Here is a 14,681-nt window from a genome sequence, read left to right as displayed (position 1 = left end):
ACTCTTAAAGACATTTTATGGTATCTGTCCACTGTGTTTTAGCAAACATACCTAAAGTGATATCAAAACACTGAAATCAAATCACAATGCTACAGTAAATAGCATGGCACAAACCTCTCTGCAGAAGTCCTTCAGATTAAAAGGCAAAGCATTCCTGGCAATCTGTGACATAGAATACAACCCAACCAACACTCAAAATATCAAGGACCTGGAAGCTCCATTGCATTAAATATTTAGGTCCCCTGAATCCAAAACTGAAGAGGCAAAACAAGAGAGAAAAATAGAAAGACAGACAGAAAGAACTAAACAAACAGAACAACCTTACCTTTCACAAGCTCGGACAGTCCACGCAGCAATTATCCATAACGAGATACTAAAAACCAACAGTACAGTTCCTGGACATATTGTCATTAGAGTCTTCATAACAAAACGGGTATTGAAGTTTATCTTATTTAATGCTCCAATGCTTCTAGATGAGGCATCAGTGAAAAGTTTGCTATGCAAAAGCATAACTCTGGCAATAAGATATAGTCTTAAGAACATTGGTATAGATAAAATAATATCCACATCAGCTGTTGTTGTGGATGGAGCGTAAGAAAAGGCGAGCCGGGCTGTCCATGTGAATGTATAGTTCCCAGGTATGGGATGTATAGCACATACCAGTATTTCCAAGCAGATAAAGAAAATACGCTCATAAGTCATGGCTATTCTCCAGTCATCTGCTCCATTGTCCACCATGAACAACTGAAATAATAAAATATAAGGTTAGCTTTAGTACATCATTAACAAACCTTGTTATAATTCCATTTTAAAATACCATAGTTTTCAGAGCTGCAAAGGACCACTAAAAAGAAAATAAATATGCCATTTCAGAAAATGACATTACTACATCACTATGAAGTGAAACATAACTCTGGTTAGACAAAAAGAATTTTTTCATGCACTATTTTTAAAACTGAACATGAAACTAAATTTTCACAAATTATTTACTAAGAATTCCTCATATTTCCTTTAAGTGTAATTTCTGATTAAAAAAAACCACTGGACCAATTAAGCCTTGTCCCGTCAAAATCAATTGAAAACTTGCCTATTTGCAACTTTTCAAGTTCATGTAATTAAGAAAAATTTAAATGTTTTCAGAATGGATATCTAAATTACAAATTGAAAATACTTTCTAAGATGCAATGTTAAGCCCGCCCTAGAACATATCCATGCTTCAGACAGGGTGATATTATAGCTTCTGGAGAACTACCCAAGCTTCCTTCAAGCTTCAGGCACCAATACAGATCAATGTAGGATGCAAAACTACATGAGAAACTGCACAAAGACTCAAGAAGATATCTCATGGTGTAAATCTGAAAAGCAAAAGCCAGCAAATATCTGAGTAGCTCAGGCAGTCAGGTGATGTCTAGTAGTAGCTGAAAATTAAATGCACATGCTGATTCTTGCACAACCAAGGCCTTCAGTTTGCCACTGTCCTGGTTTCAGCTGGGATAGTGTTAATTTTCTTCCTAGTAGCTGGTACAGTGCTGTGTTTTGGATTTAGGATGAGAACAATGTTGATAACACACTGATGTTTTAGTTGTTACTGAGTAGTGCTTACACTAGTCAAGGACTTTTCAGCTTCCCATGCCCTGCCAGCGAGGAGCTGGGAGGGGACACAACCAGGACAGCTGACCCCAACTGGCCAAAGGGCTATTCCATACCACATGACATCATGTTCAGTATATAAACTGGGGGGAGTTGGCTGGGGGGTGGTGACCGCTGCTCGGGAACTGACTGGGCATCGGTCGGTGGGTGGTGAGCAATTGCATTGTGCATCACTTATTTTGTATATTCTTTTATCATTATTATTATTATTTTCCCTTCCTTTCTGTCCTATTAAACTGTCTTTATCTCAACCCACGAATTTTACTTTTTTTTCCCCTCTCAGATTCTCTCCCCCATCCCACTGGGGGCGAGGGGTGAGCAAATGGCTGTGTGGTGTTTAGCTGCCTGCCAGGATAAACCACAGCAGCCACTCAAGAACAAAGGTACTGAAACATTTCACACTGTTTAGTAAATGTTGTTCCTGATTATTTACTAAGTAAATACTTAATCAAACAGCATTTGTCACTAGTAGAGAGTAGTGGTGTGCAAGAAGTTGCAAATAGGCAACTTTTCAAAAAGGAACATAACCCATAATGACAAAGAAGATACAATCTCAGTGATAGGAGAAGACCTTCTCATCACTTTAACTATAGTCCGAATCGAAACAAGGCTGTTCAGTAAACAGGTAAGAGGAAATAACAATATTTTTGCAGGATTTAAAAAATGAGATTATTCAAAAATGTGTAAGTAATTCAACAGGTGAGAAGGAAAAGTATACAAAGAATGCCCTCCTTAATGTAAGAAGAGTATTTTCAGCATGCTACACACCATATACACAGCCAAAAAACCAATTACTCATCTGCACTGTTCTTTGCCCCTTTCATCTTTCAAGAGTTCAGAAATACAAGCCTGATCTCTCTGTATCTGTTTTTAGAGACTGAAAACACACTTTACATCCTCCTCCCAATGCATTCAGTTTGTCTTTCAGAAAATCGCTCTAGTCATTTGTTTAGGAAAGTGATAACCACAAATTAACTTTATTGTAGTTGAACTGATACTAAAAGAAACAAAGAAGTTAACCATAGTAAGAAACAAAACAAAACAAATTTCTGTATTTGTGGACCTCTTTTTCAACCCTTTATGTTCTTTCCCTCCATCTTACTGTACTGGGTGTTGGTGACAAGGTTTTGGTACTGGAGGGGCACTGCTGCGGTGGTGTCTGTGAGAAGAGGTCAGGGGCTGCTCTGCAGGACCCACTGCAGGACATAGCTGAGCTCATCAAGTGAAGCTGGTGGTGCTTCTGTGAAAGCATATTTAAGAAAGGGCAAAACGCTGCCCCAGCAGTGAGGAGTGAGGGAAAAAGGTGTGAGACACAACCCTGGAAATGCTAAGGTCAGAGAAGAAGAAGGGGGAGGAGGTGCTCTAGGCACTAGAACAGAGATTTCCCTGCAGCCCATGGAGAGGACCATGGTGAAGGAGGTATTTCCCTGAAGCCTGTGGAGAGGACCACACTGGAGCAGATACCTACACTGCAGCCCACGGAGGACCCTGTGCCAGAGCAAGGTGGATATTTCCTGAAGGAACTGCCACCTGCAGAGAGCCCATGCTCGAGCAGATTCTCATTACAAGAACTAATGCCCACGGAGGACCCATGCTCGAGCAGGTTTAGCCTGAAGGGCTGCAGACCATGGAGGGGACCCACACTGGAGCAGTGGAAAAGTGTGAGGAGGAAGGAATGGCAGAGAGGAACTGTCATTGACAGACTCCCATTCCCCATATCCCCTGCGCCACTCATGGGGGAGAAGATAGAGGAGTTGGGAATGAAGGAGGGATGTTGACCCTGGGAAGAGGGGGTGGGGCAAGATGTTTTAGTTTTTGTCTTTGTTTTTCACCATCCTACTCTACTTTTAACTGGCAATAAATTAAATTAATTTCCCAACGTTGAGCCTGTTTTGCCAGTGCCGGCAATTGGTAAGGGATCTCCCCATCTTTATTTCAACTCACAAACTTTTTCATCTCATTTTCTCTCCTTGTCCTGTTGAGGAAGGAGAGTGAGAGAGCAGCTGGGTGGGTGTCTGACAGCTGGCCAAGGTCAAGCCACCACACTTACGTATAGTTCTTATCTCCACTGCAATATTATTAAAGACAAAGAAACACAAATAGTGTTGAATTAAGCTAAACAAACACAGTCAGTGAATTCAATGTATGCAACATGAGTACATACACTTTCTTTTACCTGTGGTCATTCTGCGAACTTCGCATACTAGATGTGCAAATTGATACTGGAAGGCCAATTTATGTATGTATGTATGTATGCATGCATGCATGTATTACCAAAAAAGTGCTGGTTTGCACTTAGCAAACACAGATCACAGAAGTGGTATATCAGTTATGAAGAGGTCCAGGTATTTAGAACGCCCAGAATACATGGGTATCTGAATAGTAACCAGCTTGACTGAAAAAGAGATAGATAATATCAAATCTCTCAAATGCTGTGTGGGTTTCCGAATAAAAGAATAAATTAATAATAGAGTTAAATATTTCAATTCTCAGATACATATCAAATACATGTCAAACTGGCAGTGTTTTAAAACTTCTTTTAAAATTGCAAAATCTGCTGAAAAAAGCAATGGTCTTTTGTCCTCCCTTTTTACCTACCACGTCACAGATTTAAAAAAGAATTCTATATGCAGAAAGGCAATTCAAGAAAAATGATACCTTAAGTACTGATTCAATTTAAAAGATGAGACTAGAAGAATGTTGAGTTAAACTTAGGCATTAAAATTTGATCTTACAATTTTCATGGAAGAAAATGTTATTTAATCACTGAGGTTTTTAAAAACTTTAAGATGTCATTATGGAATGCATACTTGATAACATATTCACCTGTCAGCAGAAGAAATCCTAACACGCTACAAAGAATGTTTCTCACTAGTGCTCAGTGGAACAGGTTATGTTTGCAGACACAGAAGATCCCTATCAATTTCCCTTGACCTCAGCTGTGCCTATTTCTTCTAAGGAAAATAATATTTTAAAGTGATAATATCTTCAGCTATCATATAATGAGATTTAGGAGGTGAAAACATGGAAGGTAGAAAACACCAGAAGCCACAAATGACCACAGATCCAGTACAAGCATTTCTATTTCATAAAAATATTAACATTTCAAAATCATATTTATGAGGAAAATTTCCTTACAGTTCTGTGTCTCTAAATTCAAACTATGATGGATATTGAACACTCTGGAACAAATACGGGCCTCTAAACCAGGCTGTGAATAACAATTAAATTGGGACATACTGAAATGACACAGAAATTAGTACAGGATTTCATGTACATTTTATATACTTGCAATTATACAATCTACTAAATGCAAGTTTCACTTTTAATTTGGAAGATACAGAGGTATTTGTGCATGCCTGCCTGCTTGGCTGGGTACACTTCCTATCCAGAAAGCGAGGAAGGTAAATGCATGAAGAAGAGAAAGAACAGCTGAACAGCACAATTTAAAGGGTACGTATACACCCTCTCAGCTGCTTTCAGTCAATCCTGTTATAATAATCATGCATTAATTTCAAGATACTACTCCTCACTTGAATGGAGAATGATGCTAGCAATAAAAAGAGAACATAATATAAGAGTGAGCAAACTCCTCCTATAGAATTGAGTCCTGCGCTCCACAGAGAAGGCCAAACTGCAGTCAAGGTCAAAGATTTTATGCCTGTTCATAGCTTCGAGATTTCTTATAATTCCTCTGTTGAAATCTAATGCAAGTACTTCATCAGTGTTCTGCAAGGTTCTTCAAATACAGAACTCTCATATACCTTCATTAAGTCTGCACTCTGCAAGAAAAATTTTAAAGTTATTTTCACCTGAAATTATGTAATGTATTTCCAGCATGTTGTATGTAAAAGACAGACATAAATCAATCTTTAACTTCAAATAAACTTGATATTTGTAATGCCACACAGTAAAAATATTAAAATAAATATCATATCATAGATATTTATATAGGTATGTGTATATTTACATAACACTTTGTTAAATTCATATAACACCAGATGAGAAAAAGAGAAACACATTCAAACTAGACAGATTGCACACAATGACAACTTAGATCAGAGACTCCCTGAAGCTACTTAAAACAAAAGGAGAGAAGTTAATTTTGTAAATCATTAGTATATCAAAACAGATTCATAGCAGACTAGCAGAAGATGTTAGTGAATGCAAAGAACAAGGCAACTAGGCATTTTCTAAAAATGTCTTTACAATCCAGGTAGAAGAACAAATCTGAAAACTGTATCACTACCCTGCTGTATTACTCTGGGGATATGTTAACACAGGAGTAAAAAGGAAGCAATGAGCAGTGATAAAGTAGCATCAGCTGTACTCCTGGAAGCATTCCTTGCAGAAGGGGAATCAACTGTACTCACAAACATATTGTTGTAATTGTTTAATTTAAAAATCCAAATTTAAAATGGTTAAATACTGGAATCACTTAAACCTTATAAAAGAACTGATGGGACTATGATTCAGAGTAGCAAAATATAGCCTCTGTGGCTCCTGATTTACCAAAATGTTTGACCAGACATTTTTCTATAGTTTGTAGTCCCTGAAATATCATTTATACAACCAAAAAGACCATTATGGTACTCAGAGAAGAAGAAGATAGAAGATACTGCTTTTGTCTCACTAGTCCAAACAGCCAAGCTATTGCCCCACAGCACCCCATTAAGTACAAATGATTTAAAACCATATGGTGGTGGGAGATAGACATCTCAAGCCTTTAACACAGTTCCCCCTAACGAAAAAGACCTTATTCCATCAACAGAAGGCACATAATCAAATGGTCTGTAAGCTATCTAAAGGCCTGTCCTTGACCTTGGAGAGCCTGCAGGAGTTCCTGAGGACTGCTGAACTCTTCATCCTAAATACAATGCCAGAAAGCAGAGACGTTAGTGGGTTCAAGTGGTAAGTGAAGTCATGAGGCATCAAACACCTTCTGCGTGCAAAGCACAGAAGACAAAGAATATGTTTTCCACAAAATTACATGAAGGCTTGACTATCTTATATTTTCCAGAACATTTCCCACATCCAGAGTTAAACCCAAACTTTCTAGTGGGTCATTAGAAATTGATCCACAAGGTCTTGTGGATATAGCTATCTACTGAATGAAACATGCTTAGTTCATTCAAATGGGGAAGCTGGACTGCTCTATCACTTATACATGTATACATGCATACACCCCCACCTCCCCAGACTTGTAAAAGTCTGGTACTTAGCTTCAGCACAAAAATTATTATTTGCACAGTATATTTATTTAAACTTGGCATCTCTGTGCAAAATGAGTTTTTCATAGTTATTGATATTTTTCTATAAACACTGTGTACATCAATGCATGTAAAGAAAACTTCATGTTAATATCTGCTGGTGGCTAAGCAGGCTCAAAATACTTCTCTCAAAGACTGTGTTTAAACCTTACCATCCCAGGAAGGGATGCGTAAAAGAGGCTCAGACCATTTATAGTCTTTGTGAACCATATTTTCAGAAGTGCAGCATCAAAAACTTCACATTAAAATACATCTGAATAATACCTCTTAGTTACTCTGACAGGCCAAACATAACCACAGCCATTTCAGAAAACAGATATGTGTTAAACAATGCTCTTAATCAGGTTTGTCTATGTCTTTTCTTAACCTCTGTCCCTCAGATCATCATAAAAAACTGTCCTGGTTTCGGCAGGGATAGAGTTAATTTCCTTTCTAGTAGCTGGTACAGTGTTTTGGATTTAGGATGAGAACAAAGTTGATAACACACCGGTGTTTTAGTTGTTGCTAGGTAATGCTTACACTAGCCAAGGACTTTTCAGCTTCCCATGCTCTACTGACTGAGGAGGCTGGAGGTGCACAAGAAGCTGGGAGGGGGCACAGCCAAACTGGCCAAAGGGACATTCCATACCATGTGACGTCATGCTCAGTACATAAACTGGGAAAAGCTGGCCGGGGGGGCCGCTGCTCGGGGACTGGCTGGGCATCGGTCAGCGGGTGGTGAGCAATTGTGCTGTGCATCACTTGTTTTGTGTATTATTATTATTATTATCATATTATTATTATCATTTTATTTCAATTATTAAACTGTTTTTATCTCAACCCACGAGTCTTTCTAACTTGTGCTCTTCCAATTCTCTCCCCCATCCCACCGGGTGGGGGGGAGTGAGCGAGCGGCTGCGTGGTGCTTAATTGCTGACTGAGATTAAACCACGACAAAAACCTACCCCAAATACGCTATGAGATTTTTTTACAAAGAAAGGACATTTATGATCACATAAACTAACATAGGGTTAAATTCTGCCTAAGCACACAAAGTTAAATTCCAAAGTTAAACTTTCTATGCAGGTAATAGTGTTAAGAATTTAAATCCAAGGACTACAAAGGGAAAAAAAGGACATTCCAGGATATCAAGATTTCTTTCCTAATGCTATGGAGAAGAACCCCCTGAGAAAAGCATAATTATGCATGGAACTAAGAAATCATCACAAACTTATAAATATATAACAAAATCAAAAGAATTAGACAATGAACTTATTAATAGAAAGGGCTGATCTAAAAAAAAAAAAAGATTATTATCAAAACAAAACATTTTTTCACTTTCATTATTAAAAAGATATTTCACAAGGCAATCTCCTAATTTAATTTAGTTTGGACTCTTGCTGGAACAATCACAGTTGAGCTTCCTCAGATCTGTAATCAACAGGGAGATATTTAGTTATATGAATTTTTATGAACCTTTGAATCAAATCAGAGGTCCAGAAATAAAAGTCCACCACTCGGGGTTACCATATTCATTTCAGATACTCAGTAGACCCACCAGTAAGTGACTGAATTAAACTGATTGATTGATTCAAGAGTTTCTACAAAGTCAATGTCCACAACAGGTATTTCTTCATTTTAACAGTATTCTTAACTTAACAGCTATTTCATCATACCAAAATTTCAGATCCCACCCTCTCCGGCTGCTTAAAACACAGTAAGAATGAGGTCCTTAAGTTACCACATGTAGGAGGCTTCCATCCAGCACCAGTAGTTCCCAAAAGCTCTTGTGACTGGGGTTGACAATCAAAAATGTTCTCCAAGTAGATACAGAAGAAACATGACTTAATAAAGCTCTGAATATCGCTTAAGCGCAAGAAGAATAAGACAGAAGGAACAGTTGAGATAGGTCTCCTGCATAAACATGCAAAATGGGAAAATGGGACCAGTTCACTAAAACAGCATGAATCTTGTTTTATACTATTTATTATTCTGTTATTTAAAAAGCAGGGAAGAAATAACAGAGAAAATAAAAAGAATATGTATGTTACTACATAACAGATGTATTTACTAGAGAATACACTGGGTGACCCAGCGCAATCCAGAATAGCGGCTTCATACAATTGACAGAGATGGGATGAAAAAGAGACAGTTTTCAACTACAGCTTTTTTCCCCAAGAACCTAAGGACTGAGCAAGGTTATTTGGACGTAGCCAGCCCTTAGAAAACATTTCAGCACCTCACCTCACCTCACCTAACCTAACCTAATCACACCACAACTTGTTCAGAACTCAGCTTCCATCAGTCGCCACTCCACACTACCCCCTGCTTTTGCTGGCCTCTTCTGGCTCACTCTCCCTGCTAAGAGAGTGCAGCAGGACACAACCTATGCCAGCTTTATTACATCTAAAAGGGAAAGTTGCAAAGAAATAGTGAATGAATTGCTTAGGTTCCCTTTGCACTTTCACAAATATAAACAAATGACGACCCTGAACAAATTACCATGTGTAAGGGACGAGGCCCAAGTGACTGTGCTGCAAGCACAGACAATGCCCCCAGGGAAAGCTCCAGAAGCCAGCCACGGGGAGGGGCTCAGTGTCACCCTCCTTGACTGACTGATGTCCCAACCACTCCTGAAACAGGGGTGAGAGAAGATTCCAGAAACCTTGGACTGCGGCCACTAAAAAGGGGCACACACAAGCCTCCTTGGGGCGCTCTCCACACCAACACCCCCTGTTGGCAGGTCTGACGATGGATCCAGGATTGGTGATCGCTCTCTCTCTCCCCCCCCCCGGCTCTCTCTCTCCACCCCCCCCCTTCCTCATTCTTTGTCCTTGATGCTGCTAAGTAACACAAGGCCTACCTCAACTTCTCATAAAGCCACTTAGCTTATGCGACATATTAATACACAGAGGGTTGATGCTTATAGAGTGTTCATTCCATTAAAGTTGATGTTCATGTATGGACCTTGAGTGTTATCTCACCTTAATCCACACGGAGGGGATTTGCAGACCTTAGTCACTCTCCCCTTCTCGTAGGTGGGACGTGACACCATGCTAATAAAATAATCCCAAAAGAACAACAACAAAATCTTTAAAAACATCTTCTGATCTTTTAGGTCTGCTACAACTACTACACTGATCTTAGCAGTACGAGGATGGAAGCTCTGATTTCAAAGTTAAGGATGAATTTAGTTTTGCACTTAAGGAGCAGTTTCAATACTTCATATATGAAGAACACAGCACATCTTCCCATAAAATAACTGTGCTATTTTACAGAACTAATTTTTAGAATGCATTTTTAAGAAACCTAATGGTCTGTGTTATATTTTTCCCCATTTCGAGTACCTCAGAAATAAAGTAACTCTGATTCTACAATCTTCTTGCAGAAACAAAACTCACTAGGGAGAACTATGTACATTTCAATATTTTTATGTTGTTAATTTTAAATTATTATTTTACAATTCTTCATTTAGGATTTCTTTTTCTTCATTCAGTACTAAAAATAATTTGTTCTACAGATCACTGCACAAAGAAATGCCATCTCCCAAAACAGCTGCCATCTGCCACTGTTCCCAATGCGAGAGAAGCCTCACTCTCTTCAGGGATCATAGAATCATAGAATCATAGAATCATTAAGGTTGGAAAAGACCTCTAAGATCATCGAGTCCAACAGTCAACCCAACACCACCATGCCCACTAAACCATGTCCCTAAACGCCTCATCTACACGTCTTTTAAATACCTCCAGGGATGGGGACTCAACCACTTCCCTGGGCAGCCTCTTCCAATGTTTAACCACTCCTTCAGTAAAGCAGTTTTTCCTCATGTCCAATCTAAACCTCCCCTGGTGCAACTTGAGGCCATTTCCTCTCGTCCTATCGCTAGTTACTTGGGAGAAGAGACCAACACCCACCTCGCTACAACCTCCTTTCAGGGAGTTGTAGAGAGCAATGAGGTCTCCCCTCAGCCTCCTCTTCTCCAGGCTAAACAACCCCAGTTCCCTCAGCCACTCCTCATAAGACTTGTTCTCCAGACCCCTCACCAGCCTCGTTGCCCTTCTCTGGACACGCTCCAGCACCTCAACGTCCTTCTTGTAGTGAGGGGCCCAAAACTGAACACAGTATTCGAGGTGCGGCCTCACCAAGTGCCAAGTACAGGGGCACGATCACTGCCCTACTCCTGCTGGCCACACTAGTTCTGATACAGGCCAGGATGCCAGTGGCCTTCTTGGCCGCCTGGGCACACTGCCGGCTCATGTTCAGCCGGCTGTTGAGCAACACCCCCAGGTCCTTTTCCAACAGGCAGCTTTCCAGCCACTCTTCCCCAAGCCTGTAGCGCTGCATGGGGTTGTTGTGGCCCAAGTGCTGGACCCAGCACTTGGCCTTGTTGAACCTCATACAGTTGGCCTCAGCCCATCGATCCAGCCTGTCCAGGTCCCTCTGCAGAGCCTTCCTACCCTCAAGCAGATCAACACTCCCGCCCAGCTTGGTGTCGTCTGCAAACTGACTGAGGGTGCACTCGATCCCCTCATCCAGATCATTGATAAAGATATTGAACAAGACCGGCCCCAAAACTGAGCCCTGGGGAACACCGCTCGTGACTGGCCACCAACTGGATTGAACTCCATTCACCACAACTCTCTGGGCCCGGCCGTCCAGCCAGTTTTTGACCCAGCGCAGAGTACAGCTGTCTAAGCCGTGAGCCGCCAGCTTCTCGAGGAGAATGCTGTGGGAGACAGTGTCAAAGGCCTTACTGAAGTCCAGGTAGACCACATCCACAGCCTTTCCCTCCTCCACTAGGCGGGTCACCTGGTCATAGAAGGAGATCACGTTGGTCAAGCAGGACCTGCCTCTCATGAATCCACGCTGGCTGGGCCTGATCCCCTGGTTGTCCCGCCCATGCCTTGTGAGCGCCCTCAAGATGAACCGCTCCATAATCTTCCCCGGCACCAAGGTCAGACTGACAGGCCTGTAGTTCCCCGGATCCTCCTTCCGGCCCTTCTTGTAGATGGGCATCACATTGGCAAGCCTCCAGTCATCTGGGACCTCCCCTGTTAACCAGGATGATCAGCTTCATTACTCCTAGGAAAACTGGAACTGATTAAAAAAAGGATGCATTTTCTGAAGAAATTGGCAATATTTTTGCAAGTGAATAAGGGAAACAGAAGTTAAAGAAAGAAACACCGAATCTGAAGCTAGAGAAAATGAGCTAACTCATTCATTCTGCCAGAGTAGTACACCAGTGACTCTAAACTTAGGAACTTGTTTTCAAGGAATGACTGGTACCAACACATCATATACACAAGAATCGGTCTTCTCAGTTCCTCCTGTCGTGTTTACTTATGACACAAATACTTCAGGTATTTGGGAAAGTTTGCATGTTTGTTTTTAAACTAACTGACAATGGGTGAATACACATCAGCACCACAGGAACTATAAAGTCCCTTTAGTGTTTTTACTGTCTCAGAAACACAGTTAAACTGGGAACTTCATTTAAGGATATGTTTAAAATAACTCCAAATACAGAAATGTAAAATCTAAGTATTTAAGTATTGTCCTAAAGCACTGACCACTTAAATAAGGGAAACTAAGAACTGGGCAGCAGGATAAGCAGAGTGGAGTTAGATGTACTTGTGTATTTTAAAATCCTAATAAACATAGTCACGCACTAATCCTAAGTGTATAGAGGCTTTCCTGCAAGACCTGCCCCTGTAATTCACCCTGGCAAGTAAAACTGGGAGGGAACAGCAATAAAGTAGCTATTTAGTTAGTACCTGTTACTCCTGAAGGCCTAAAGTGGGCTTCTGACTAAACCGTATAGCAGATACAGTCTTCAAACTGCTTCAAAGATGAAGTTAAAATATCTTTAAGAAGGGCAACTTTAAACATCAGGTTAAACATAGACATGAGTTTCTTTACAGGTATTTATCTGTATTTCTTTATAGGTAAAATACTGTTTTACTTGATCACTACTAATTACGACTGCAGCTGTTTCCTCAGAAAAAAACCCAAAAAACTCCCCAAAAACCCAAATCCCAGCATATTCTGTCAAACACTCCTTAACATACACAGTTGTTGTTGCTGCCCCATTGTCTGAATGTTACAGCTTCATCAAATCTTCCAGTTTACAGCAGTGCTCTCAGGTAAAAGATGCTCTGTCCTCAAAGCTACTGTTTTTTCTAAGAAGTCTGCAAACCAAATACATGAAAAAGTTTGCACTGAATGCTGCCAACCCCATTATCTTCCACAGTTTAAACAGAAAACTGCTGTTCAAAATTATTTCAGAAAGCTTTATTTTTACAACCATTATGCTCAACGGGACAGTCCATGGCAGCAAAAAGTCTGATGTCCAGCAGTTAACACAGGATGACACCAGCCACAACATACGTAACAAAAGTCACAGGTGAAATGCAAGAATTATTAATTTTGGATGAGCTGACTTCTCTGATCACAGGCAGGATGTAAAAAAACTGTTCATCTTCTTTATTTTCTTTCCAAGTGCTAAATGGCAGAGCAAAAGAATGGACTGCCAGCTTACAGCCACACTGTTAAATTTCTCATCTGGCTCCGCTGCATCCCATTCTGTTACTGGGAGGTAGACAAATGTCTGTTCATAAATGGCTGCACATTAAGATGGAGAACTAAACATTTTTCTATCTGACAACCAAATCTGGAAAGCAGACTGGCCATGGGTAGTCTTCTATCTTTTTTTTTTACACATTTTGCAATTAAACTTTCTTAAAACTATATGGAAGCTGAACTGGGAATACATCAGGCCCAGCACCAGTCTATCCTTCCACATAAGGATTTAGTTATTCTAAACGATCGCACTGCAGAAATCACAACAGAATGCAAGTTATTGGCTTTTACCATGAAGCCCAAACCTGAATGAGAACAAAAGGAGGGGGTGGGCTTAGTGTGAAGCCACTTTACCCATGACATCATTCAGATGAGGATCATGTTCAGCAGTAGCTGTCATGGGGTACCTTTTCAGCTATATTGGAATTTGGATGGATGAGAATTTCTCCTGTATGAGCCCATTCCTTATGCAGAGCCCAAGAACAACTCTTGGGCAGTATCACACAAAGGAATCTACAATCAAAGGAACCCACTACAATCTGGGTGTAGTAGCTGCACGGCCAAAACTGAATTTTACAGCTACTGCGGAGAGCTGCTCCATGGACAAAGAAAAAGTGGGTAAAGAGCGTCCTTAGCTTATTCATAAATCAATGTCTGTTCAAGAGTTTCCAAGTCTTCTTGAAAAGATATTTTAATAATGACAAAGGTGTTAATGATCAAATCCTTAGCATATAATGAGGATGCTCTAAACTGAAAGGCTCTAACGATCCCACTAATTTAGATACTCACAAATACAGATTCTCCTCTGAAGTCAAAACACACCTCAAATGTGCATGACTGGTGTAAAAATGGTAACTAATGTTGTATCAGAAATGCAGTTAGAATGCTTTTGATGAAAACTTCATTAAGCCTAGGTGCTATCAGTGAATGCTGAGTGATGATTATTGCTAGTTGTATTTATTATTTATTTCAGGTAAGAAACAATTTATTTTGTGCTGTCTCGCCACACCTGAACATTCAGTCTTTCTCCACTTCCCCAGAGTGACATCAGAGTTCTATGCATGCGAATTTTGTGGGTGCAACGGTACAGACTGAATCAAAGCTACTATGCAATTCTTACTTTTAATTAAAGACATGCCCCATTCCCTGGCTGCAACAGATCTTATTCTTAAAAGCATAGCAACCGTCACAAAACAAGAAATA

The 14,681-nt window shown here is 40.2% G+C and overlaps 1 protein-coding gene across 3 annotated transcripts in view; it reads right to left on the bottom strand.

Moving 5' to 3' along the window:
* Positions 1–14,681, bottom strand: part of KCNN2 (potassium calcium-activated channel subfamily N member 2) — a 79,976-nt gene that overhangs the window by 54,511 nt on the left and 10,784 nt on the right. For 2 of the 3 annotated variants that reach the window (XM_076362456.1, XM_076362455.1), the window contains exon 4: positions 326–744. In XM_076362456.1, coding sequence (XP_076218571.1) covers positions 326–744 — 419 coding nt within the window. The remainder of the gene's footprint in view (positions 1–325; positions 745–14,681) is intronic. The other variant, XM_076362457.1, reaches the window with a different exon arrangement.

Source organism: Aptenodytes patagonicus, chromosome Z (genome assembly GCF_965638725.1).
Source record: "Aptenodytes patagonicus chromosome Z, bAptPat1.pri.cur, whole genome shotgun sequence".
Taxonomy (NCBI): Eukaryota; Metazoa; Chordata; class Aves; order Sphenisciformes; family Spheniscidae; genus Aptenodytes; species Aptenodytes patagonicus.
This window is presented reverse-complemented; position numbering and strand designations above follow the sequence as displayed.